Below are 11,486 nucleotides of genomic sequence, written 5' to 3' on the forward strand. Positions count from 1 at the left end.
AAAATGCTTGCTTTGTCCTTGTTATTCTTTACTGTACAGCCGATTTGTTTCACGCACAGCACACAGTAATGCCTGTTTTCAAAGCGCTTTATAAATAAAGTTGAGTTGAGTAATAGTTGCACAGCAACTTAAAAACCTATAGTAGTTGATGCAATGAACAACAAATCTAGTCGCTGTATTAGCAGCAATATATATAATGCACACAGATGCATGCTGGTAACTACAATTTACTTGTAAACTTCTGATCATTTTTGTTGTAAAAACTTGGGAGAGACAACCAACAGCCCCGTTCCTCCATTTCTGTCGAGCAACAAGGCAAACTTCTGAGGCTCAGCCAAAGATTTGCAATTCTAAATATGGTACATGCTTAAAATGTATCAACCCTAAGCTAGAGCAAATGGAAGGTTTTTCCGTCTTTCATCAGAAAGGAGGAAAAATGCTAAATTAGGCCTGACTGTCACTACATACAGTACACAATATGGTTTGCTTGAGTGAAATGTGCACACTGCACAAGAACACACTAACCCTTCAAATAAAGCCAAAAATGAAGCAATATACTTGATTTAACAATTTATTTATGATCTTAACATTTCCATGATCATAAAATTGGCATGACAGAGAAACAATGAAACAAAAAAGTGAGTTCAGTGTGCAAACATTTTGACAGTGTACATTCAGGGAACTGTGTTAATACTAAGTGAGGAAAAGCAAACAATGTCATTGATTTACTGTTCACAGGGAAAGAAAAAAAAGACCAACAGGCAAATACAAAAGTACTCAATAAAACGAATTATGTGATGATCATGTGACGTGTATTTCCCTGAAAAAAAGTGCTTATTTTTTCAACAAATAAAGACATACAGTGAATGCTGTACAGTTACATAGCTTGCGTCTTAATGAGGTCTGAGGAGACACAAATTTGTGTTGTGTTTATGGCAGCCAGAGCCAGTCACGATGTTGGTGGTCAAATGTTAGAGATCTCCATTAGAGTCTGATCCAGCAACTGCTTTACTCTCACTTCCTCTTCTTGAGCCCGATTGAGTTTATCTGTTAATATAGCATGGCAACGTTAAGACCCGTTCAAACAACACTGCAAACACAAACAGGAAGCTCTAGTCAGGATTATAGTGTACATACACTTGTAGAAAATGTGGTTTAGAAACCAAGTGTAAAGTGCAGGAGTTAGTTAGTACGTATTCAATAAGTAGGGACAATTTTTAAGCTAATATTTTGAATTTCAGTTATAGGCAGGGCTGTGATCTATGAACCCATTAATTGTCTAAAAGTGATAAGAGGACTTGAGGACAAAACACCGCTTTGCGATGCACAAATTTAAGAGGGGCCACTCTCAAATTCAACATTTTTCAAATGTTGGTATGTTGCGGTCCGTCCTATAGCCCTCGTAACACTTAATGGGTACATCGACGGCACACCGCACATTAAGTGCAGCATCAAAAGGCCTTTACTTCCTCGTAGACTGCTACCCAAGCGTGTCCAAATATGGGCAAGCTTGCATTGGGACACTGTGGTCCTTGCACACCAAGAAAACCAAATGCAGTGAGAATAGTCCTTTAGACAGAAAAATGACAAATTAAAACAGAAAAAATCTGTATACAGTTCCTGTGGTAACAAGACACACAAAACCCAAATATGTGCGCAAGTCAGAACACAATGGTCTATCACTAACCCAACAACAATTCATCATGACCTTGGTAAATATTTGGTATGTAAAAAATATTCCTAAAACAAATTAACAAATGAAAACCAGTATGGCACCGTTTGCGCATTCTCAAAAATGTTTCTATTCAGGGGTGCAAGATACTACAAGGCTCAAAGATATAGGGCAAAAAGGGCCACATTTATTTACTTAACAAAAAAAAACAAAAAAAAAAAAAAGTTTATTTAACCACCTATGGCAAAAACCAGCTAAAAGAGGTTTTAACTTTGCGAATCAAACCAGTTTCAAGTTATCCGACTTATTTTGGGGTGATTTTGAATTAAGTCTGGTCGGGTAGAGCTCCAGTGATCTTTGACATTTGACGCAGAAGTCCGAAAATTCTGATAGTTGTGAATCATGATGCACCAGTGACTGAGTTTTCAGCATAGATGAAGGCACACAAGGAGAGGGAAGTCCATATTGCAATATCTTGTCAACAGTCGACCCAAGCATTGGCTTTTTAATTTGCTGACGAGCAGGAAACAGTTTGAAATGCACTACACTGACTCCTACTGGGTTAGAGTGGAACAACAACTTTAATGGAATGAGTGGTAACTGGGTTCCATAGTCAATAGCTTTGGCTTTGTGTCCATTTTACTTTCACAGTCTAGGTCCACATTACTAGAAAACTTAAAGCAACCCCAAAATTATCAGCTTCTTTCTGCCTAATGAATGAATGTGCCACAGCCCTGACAGTAACTGAGAAAAACGAATACTAGATGTACTGATAACTTTCCAGTTAGTCTGAACGTCTACCAAAGGGTCAACATGAAGCATGCATGAGTCCAAAAATTTTTTGTTTTTGTTTTTTCTCCTGCCGATTGAAAGCACCCATCGATTGGAGATGTGCACCAGAGCCGTTTGAATATGCACTTTGCATCAAAGTATGAGGACATTTGTGAAGAAGGTAAATGCAACGGAGACGGCCTCACGCCTCGTTTAAGGCTACCCGTAGCTCGTTGGTGAGAAGACGGTTTTTCTCAAGCTGCTTGTAAAGGTGGTCTTGACAAGTCGGAAGGCAGGTGTGAGAAAGAGAGGAGACAGAAGGCAGGTTAGTAGCAGAAGACAAAATAAGACAGTAGAGGTTTGTTAGTAGTTTGTAGCATCAACTTTTGGTCCTTGTGAACCAATCAACATAGCTTTTGTTGGCCATAAAAACATTTTTTTTCCATAATCAACTCTTCAATTAAAGCAGTCCTTGCGTCCAATGCATTTTGTTTGGACAGATGGACAGTAAATAAGCTACTTTTTCTACCATAACAAGTAAAAGTGTTACCCTGGAGGAGACATAATGATCTTATGTCACAATTTAGCTGGATAGGTTGAAGAACACCAAATGACCCCAGAGAGTTAAGTAGTACAAAAAATGAATGGATAGACTTAAAACAACAAACTATTGACTGACCACCTTTCAACGTGAAATCTAACAAGCAAGTAAATCTTAAGTTGCCCGCCTATCTTTAGAAATGTGCCTGTGAGCCATTCTTCACATCTGTTACACAATTGCGCAATAGTGGGGCTAATTTACAAAAGTACACCCAAAGAGTGTTTTTCTGATTGGATGATGGTTATGGTGAAATTAGCCAGTGCAACATTGCACAACAACTATGCAACATTTATTAGCAGTTTAGATACAATGGGTGAAGTAAAGCTCTAGAGAAAGTATCAAAGTCTCACAAATTCTCAAAAAACACCACAAAAATATGAGTTAGTTGCAAGTCTTTTTGCCCATTTTTTTTTTTTAATAGTCACTAGTCAGGTCATAAAAGTTGCTAAATATAGCACCAAAGTTATCAACACTGAGTCATCTTTTGCTTCATAGCATGTCCAAACTTCACTCCGTCGTCATGCCAAGTATGATGCTTTAATTCTCTTCCCTTTGTGTATTTTGTAACAATTATTTCAGAGCTTTCATTAAAAGACAACTGGGAAATGTTTTTAGTTGTGCCAAAATGTCTCATGTGTTCATCTGTGGGTTAAAGCTTGAGTTTTGCACTTAGTTTTTTTTTAAATTGCACTTAGTCTTCTAGTTAGATAATAAAAATGTCATTTCTTTAGGTACATGATAAATATCGCAATAATATCATCGCTATATTCAGCAACTATATCGCATGTTTTTCCAATATCGTGCAGCACTACAGGAAACAAGTCAAAAATGTACAGTGCCATGTTTATATATGCAATAAGTCACAGTGATGACAAAAATGTCTCATATGGCAGCCAATTTAGAGGGTATGCCATTATTTTGATACTTCAATCGGCTTAAACCTTTTTCCAGGCAATCAGATGTCATTGATATTTGCACTTCAGTGCTCATACGCTCTACCTCGAAGAAAGAAGGAAAAGGAACGTTGAGTTATTTGTTCTTTTAAAGACTTCACTCTTTACAGCTCAACAAAACTCCAATTCAAAATAATAGTCCTCCCACACAGAAACGGGGAACAGCGAATGAGAGAGGAGTTTTGGAGTTTATTCAAAAGCTACTCAACAAAATAATTTAAAACACAGAGAAAAACAAAACAAACAAAAACAGACATGATGATTGCAGGAGGAAAAAGGGGAAATGGCTGACACAGGTGGAACAAGTTTTATTTTACCGCAAAGTAAAACTGCTTGAAAGGTGTGCATGAGAGATGGACGGTGGCGGCGGCAGCGGCGGCACGATGTGTACAGAAAGTGCCAGTAGAGGGCAGTACAGAGGACAGAAGACAGTAAATGAGGGGCAGCGTTGCACAGAGAGATGATGACAAACCGGCGTATGGCTTGAGATGTGCATATTTAGCTGGAGGAGAGAAGAAGAAACAGAAAATGAAAAAAAATAAGGCAGAATGAAGAATGCAGCATGGAGAAATTAGGAGCAAGCATGAGGAAGGTAGACCGTTGCACTTTGAGATTCTCCTCTAAAAACTACATTGCCCACTAACCTATTAGTAGATATAGTTAATGGACATAAAGGTGCATCACAATAAAAAAAAAAAAAAAAATAACGTTTCTTAGTAGTTCTCTGGTCCATTCACCATTCTATGAAAATTCCACTAAGTATTTTTTCTTGCGTAATATCCTCACTTTGTGAATTTAACTACTGAATTAATCTATTGAGATGCACCTGCACTTCTCTCGACAAAACACGTCGAGATAGAATTGGTTAGCAAACCCAGACAAGCCACAAGGAGGAGCTATTTTCTGTTAGAGCGGTCAAGGCTGTGTGTGGATGGACTACTAAGAGGGAGGCACACAGCACAACCACACACGAGCAATAAGCGTGATGCTGAATTACATTGAAGTCATGTCGTTGAGGGCGTGGTCCAGCTCCTCGCTGATGGCCTTGTACTTCAGTTTCTGGGCATACAGCTCATCTACGATGGGGGAATTATTACCAAGGTGGTGGATCGGATTGAGACAAAAACAAAAAAAGGGAAGGAAAATGAAATGACATCAGCAAAAAAGAAAAAAAGACAAATGAAGAAACCATGGAAGGAAGCAGGACGGTAATAGAAATGCAACAGCTGCGGCGGTAGTGACAGATTCCGGAGGAGTCGCAGAGAACGCGTCCGGGCCGACACCTGCCAGTCTTGAACAGCCAGCGGATCGGAATGCCATACGCAAGGCGGCACGTGGAGGCGCGCCGCTGCCAACGCGAATAACAGCACGGCCGCATCAACTTTTTTCTCGCTGGCGATAAAGCGTTGAAAACCACGACGCCCGTGTGAATCATCTGACACACTATTATGTTTCAAGGACTCATTCCTAAGACCCAAATTCCTGATAAGATTTGAAAATAAATAGATTCATACCCTCCAAGTCATCGATGGTCTTCTCAAGCTTAGCGACTGATCTCTCAGCGAACTCGGCACGGGTCTCAGCCTACGAGGAGTTAAGAAAAATATATCCACACATTAGCATCCTCAATGTTGAAAGTAAGCAACTTCTATTCAAAACTGGTGATATTAGAGCCTTCCCTTCTGTAATGAATATGTGGACTATATACAGTGTTCCCTCATTTATCACGGGTATTACGTTCCAAAGACTACCAGCCATAATGGAAATCCGTGTTAATTGTTTAAAAGATTAATAAGCGACTCAATTAAAAAAAAAAAAAAAGTTTTCTTTAACTTTCTTCAATAAATGTTATGATGTAAATACGTTAACCAAATCAAATCTGCGCCTCCTTACCTCCTTCAGCTTGTCCGTAAGAACTTTGATCTCCTCCTCGTATTTGTCCTCCTTCTGTGAGTACTGCACAAAAAAAGAAAAGAAAAGAAAAGAAAAAAGTCTCACAATACTGCAAACGGCTTCGAAGACGTCATGTGTCATTCTTCATTTTTGCTGCCTTACTTTCTCTGCCTGAGCCTCCAGAGACTTCAGGTTGTTCTGCACGGTCTTCAGCTCCTCCTCAAGCTCGGAGCATTTGCTGTGGCGTTACATTGTTTTAGTTGGAAAACAGCACGGTAGTCACAAACTGACACTTTATTCAAATAAAACTAGTATTTTGGAGTGTGAGGTTCCTACCTCTCAGACAGTTCAGCGCGCTCCTCTGTACGTTCCAAATCACTCTCAATGATCACAAGCTTACGGGCCACCTGAAGTCAAACGCACAACATGAGTTAGAATATCTCAAAGTCTTGCAGACGTCCTCCAGCTGGGGAAAATCACCTCCTCGTATTTGCGGTCAGCTTCCTCAGCGATGTGCTTGGCTTCCTTCAGCTGGATCTCCTGCAGCTCCATCTTCTCCTCATCCTTCATCGCCCTGTTCTCAATAACTTTCATGCCTCTGAGGGGATACAGATGGAAATTTCAAAAGGGAAGTTACAAAAAAAAAAAAAAAAAGACTTGAATACTTCAGTCTATTTAAAATATGGAAGAGGCTTTAAATTAAAAAAAAAAAAAAATCAAGGGTGAGCACTGAGCAGTAGGGATGGGAACCTCAGGGTACCTACCCCACGATACAATACGATAGGATACGATATGCGATACAAGACTCATGATAACGACTGTCTCATGATGATATGAAAATGTTACAACAAAAATAAACCTATTTTAAATCAAAATGTTTTAACAGAAGGAAGGCAGGAAAGAGGTCAGAAAGGAAGGCGAGAACAAATTTCCATCCATGTTGTTATGTACTCAATGCATTGCAACATGTGGCCAGAAGTGGCATCACTGAGACAGATGCTTGGGAGTGGTCTTCCTACAGCCTTTGTCAAGCACTAACTAAAATAAGGCCAGCAGGAACTAGCTCAAAAGAAGAATCATTATTTTTGTATGTTCCTTGTGCCTGCTGTTAAAACTGTATTCCAGGTATGAAATGGTGCAAAGTGGCGTTGGCTGGCTGGCCTTGCAAGGTGGACCCACCTCTCGCTCTCATCAGCAGCCTTCTCAGCCTCCTCCAGCTTGGTCAGCGCCGTGGCCAGACGCTCCTGGGCACGGTCCAACTCCTCCTCTACCAACTGGATGCGCCTGTTCAGGGAGGCGACATCGCCCTCAGCCTGGGAAGGGCACAAGACAAGTCAGTAAGGTTTCTTTGCATTAGAGCTTGTTGAAGGAGGAGGAGATTTTTTTTTATTTTTTTTTTAATCTTGTGGGACTTTGCAGCATCCAAACAAATCTTGGGCGTGGTGAGGGATGCAGAAAAGAGGGATGGGAGCAGGGTGATACAGTGGATAAATTTAGCACCGTTTGGGATGAATATTTTAAATACTGTGTGCATGAAATCCCAAGTCATGGAAACATGGCTGCTTTAGGTTAGTTGCGGGGTACTCCATGTTGCTCGTGTGGTTTATCACAAGGAGGAACCTGTCGTCAAGCTAGCGAAAACGTCACAGGGCGTTTTTTACGCTAATGGTTGGTAGGGGGGCTCACAACAAACTACAGCAACTAACTTGTGTACATACAACACGAGCATAAATTGCTGCTGTCTGGGCCTAGCCGCCACGCTTTTTTGACCAGATTTACGCTTAATGCTGTCGGCAGCCTCAACAGTAATTGCCTTAAATCATTAGCGTCGGCTTACTGCTTCCCTCGCGCTCCTCTCCAGGTTGAGTTCCCGCTGGAGTAAGGCAGCCCGGTCCTCCGCCGCATCCGCCTGCTCTTGTAGCGACTTGATTTTCTTCTTCACCGCCTCCAAGGAGCTTCCACCGGCCATGATTATGCCCGGACTGGCGATGCCTTCGTTCCGGCTAAGCTAGTCTCGTTCTCGTTGGGCTCCACTAAAAGGCGCCGCCGTCGGACACAAAGCGAGTGGCAGCGCGTTTGATCCCTGCCCCCACCACACTTTAATCAAGTCCTGATGAGGATTGGGACGTGCCAACGAACCCGGAAGTGACTCGCCTCGCACGGAAATTATTTAAAGCATCAACAAAATTAAAATATAAATTATACACTGTGGCTTTTATGTATTTAGATGTTAGACCTATTATTATTATTATTATTATTATTATTATTATTATTATTATTATTATTATTATTATTATTATTATTATTATTATTATTATTATTATTTATTTATTTATTTATTTATTTATTTATTTATTCATTCATTCATTCATTCATTCATTCATTCATTTATTTATACAAAAAATATTGCCATTTATAAAAATCTTTGAAAATTAGGGCGACCTAATTAAGGAACGATTAAAGACGGCATCTCCTACTGGAAAATTGAGCTCATCCAAAAACTGAGTAAACAATGAAATAACATTAGCGCTTAAAGCTATTATTACAGAACATACTTACAAATTTCAAAATACAATTATTATTATTGCTATTGCTGCCGCTGTTGTTGCTGCTGTATTTTATTTATTTTTTACTTTGACTAACAGTAAGTGACATAGACTGACCAACTGATTAAGTTACAAATTAAACTGACTGACTAAAAGTAACTAACTCACAAACTAACGAAATCACACTGACTAATTTCCTACTCAACTGATTTGCAAAGTAAATGTTTTATTCATAAACTAAGTAGCTAGCTGGCTGACTGGCTGGCTGATTGACTTACTGACTGGCTGACTGACTGACTGACTGACTGACTGACTGACTGACTGACTGACTAGCTAACTGATGAACCATTACTCACTAATTGAGTAAATAATTGGCGGTGATTTCCTATTAGCTAACTGTTACAAACTGATGATGATGGACTGCGATTGGCTGGTGACCAGTGACCAGTCTTGGATGTACCCCGCCTCTTGTCTGTTGGGAGAGGCTCCACTTCATCCATCCATCCATCCATCCATCCATCCATCCATCCATCCATCCATCCATCCATCCATCCATCCATCCATCCATTTTCTGAACCGCTTGCTCTTCACAAGGGTCGCAGGGGATGCTGGAGCCTATCCCACCTGGCTTCGGGCAGTAGACGGGGTACACCCTGAACTGGTTGCCAGCCAATCACAGGGCACCATAGACGAACAAACAACTTAATATTTATTTATTTATTTATTTATTTATTTATTTATTTATTTAATGTCAAGTGCTATTGAACAAGATAATATCTGAATTACAAATGTCTTTGAATCACTTTTACTAGTTGGCCCTTGAGATAAACAAAGCATAATGTCAAAATTTTGATAGTTTTCCAATTTAATGTATACACAGCCAGAAACTGGTCACTTAATTGTAAGTGTGGACATAATGGAAACGACCCCTGCCAACTGGAACAAGCACATATGTGTCAAGGGTCACATGAGTCAAACACACATGTAAAAACACTCTGGTGTAACACTACACCGGTACTCGATTTGTGCCACCGCCTGGAATGTCCTCAGGAAGGCAGTAAGTGGTGACCCTTACCATATAGAGGACACACTAAATATAAACTTCTACCCACAGGTGTCTTCGCTCGATTATTGCATTGTATAGCCATTAATTTGGGGGAGCTGGGTGGTTGAGAGGGAGGTCATTTCAAGGTTACACGACCGAGGCCTGAACTCACGTCTGTGGCTTTCTTCTCAGCCAGCTCCAATTTTTCCTGGGCATCTTTCAGGGCTTCAGAGTATTTGTCCAACTCATCCTCTGTTGCTTTCAGCTTCTTCTGCAGTGCCACCAGGTCATCTTCAAGCTGGGACACAGAGAGGGAGACTTATCATTTACATGGATTCATATAGCATATATATGTCACTTTACTGTACTTTAATTTATTTAATTCAATCACCGGTGTAATAATCTTATTTATTGATTGATTGAATTTTTATTTTTTATTTTCATTATTATTATTATTAATTCAATCACTTGTGTAATAATCTTGTTTATTGATTGATTGAATTTTTTTTTTTTTTTTTTATTATTATTAATTCAATCTCCGGTGTAATAATCGTATTTATTGATTGATTGAATTTTTATTTTTTATTTATTTATTTTATTATTATTATTAATTCAATCTCTGGTGTAATAAGCTTATTTAATGATTGATTGAATTTTTATTTTTTATTTTTATTTTTATTTTTATTATTATTATTATTATTAAGTCAATCTCTGGTGTAATAACCTTATTTATTGATTGATTGAATTTTTATTTTTTATTTTATTATTATTATTATTATTATTATTATTATTATTATTATTATTATTATTATTATTATTATTAATTCAATCACTGGTGTAATAATCTTATTTATTGATTGATTGAATTAGTATTTTTTATTTTATTATTATTATTATTATTATTATTATTATTATTAATTCAATCACTGGTGTAATAATCTTATTTATTGATTGATTGAATTTTTATTTATTTTTTTATTATTATTATTAATTCAATTTCCGGTGTAATAATCTTATTTATTGATTGATTGAATTTTTATTTTTGATTTATTTTTTTATTATTATTATTAATTCAATCTCTGGTGTAATAAGCTTATTTAATTATTGATTGATTTTTTATTGTATTTTATTATTATTATTATTATTATTATTATTATTAAGTCAATCTCTGGTGTAATACCCTTATTTATTGATTGATTGAATTATTTTTTATTTTATTATCTGTTCTCATTGCTGCTGGACATGTAAATTTCCCAGAGGGACCCATCCCAAAGGGATCAATAAAGTCAAGTCTAAGTCTATACAAAATACATATTAGTGGATTTTTTGTTATAGTGCAGTTTTTGACAGTGACTCCAGCTACCAGAGAACACTTATTTCAGTGGTTTGACATAACTGGCCAATATGTAAACAAAAACAACTTATGTTTTAGCATCATTAAGATTGCCATTATTGTTTCCCATTGCTAATTGTTTACTATCTTGCTAAGGAACAATCGCAATATTCATTAGTAACCTGTTTATTATGGCAGTGGACATGCACATGTGCGCAATGTCATCAGCCCCGTGCGTAAAAGCGCACAACAAATTTGGATGCCAACCTGTTTGCTCCTGTCCTCTGCCGCTTTCTTGTCCGACTCGGCCTGCTCAGCTCTGTCCAAGGCGTTTTCTTTGTCGAGCTTGAGCATCTGCATCTTCTTCTTTATGGCATCCATGGCTGCTTAAGTGTCGGTGCTTTGCGCGTAAAACCAATTAATAAAAAAAAAACAAAAAACAACAGCAGATAAGGGGCTCGGGTGGGAGCGTCTGAACCACACTGAACGCCAAGCTGGAGTGCGAGTTCGCCCAGGTTGTAGTCAGTCAAATATGTCTTTTCGAACAGGCGGGTCACTGGACACCCAATACCTTTTTGGACACGACTGCTGCCTGCAGCTGCTTGCCAAGGCAGGAACGTTTTTTTTTTTTTTTTTTGCGAACGTCTTCACCGATTCGCTCCTGCGAAACAT

General features: G+C 38.5%; 1 protein-coding gene and 1 long non-coding RNA gene across 5 annotated transcripts; both read right to left on the reverse strand.

Moving 5' to 3' along the window:
• Positions 1-558: 558 nt before the first annotated feature.
• Positions 559-8,033, reverse strand: LOC144017881 (uncharacterized). Of its 4 annotated transcripts, XM_077519848.1 has the most exons (9): positions 7,728-8,030; positions 7,070-7,203; positions 6,371-6,488; positions 6,227-6,297; positions 6,053-6,128; positions 5,891-5,953; positions 5,512-5,581; positions 4,995-5,073; positions 4,286-4,499 (listed from the first exon to the last, which is right to left on the reverse strand). In XM_077519848.1, exons 1-9 carry the CDS (start codon positions 7,857-7,859, stop codon positions 4,496-4,498), a joined length of 747 nt encoding a protein of 248 aa, XP_077375974.1. In that variant the 5' UTR covers positions 7,860-8,030; the 3' UTR covers positions 4,286-4,495. The 4 variants fall into 4 exon arrangements, with proteins under 4 accessions (XP_077375973.1, XP_077375975.1, XP_077375974.1 ...); XM_077519847.1 differs by lacking the exons at positions 4,286-4,499; positions 4,995-5,073 and adding an exon at positions 559-1,047 and having other exon boundaries at positions 7,728-8,028; XM_077519849.1 differs by lacking the exons at positions 4,286-4,499; positions 4,995-5,073 and adding an exon at positions 1,054-2,719.
• A 1,584-nt stretch (positions 8,034-9,617) lies between these two features.
• Positions 9,618-11,240, reverse strand: LOC144017162 (uncharacterized). The gene is made up of 2 exons (XR_013283119.1): positions 11,082-11,240; positions 9,618-9,779 (listed from the first exon to the last, which is right to left on the reverse strand). It is a non-coding gene; the product is annotated as an uncharacterized LOC144017162 (long non-coding RNA).
• Between the last annotated feature and the right edge of the window lie 246 nt (positions 11,241-11,486).

Source organism: Festucalex cinctus, chromosome 4 (assembly GCF_051991245.1).
Source record: "Festucalex cinctus isolate MCC-2025b chromosome 4, RoL_Fcin_1.0, whole genome shotgun sequence".
Lineage (NCBI taxonomy): Eukaryota > Metazoa > Chordata > Actinopteri > Syngnathiformes > Syngnathidae > Festucalex > Festucalex cinctus.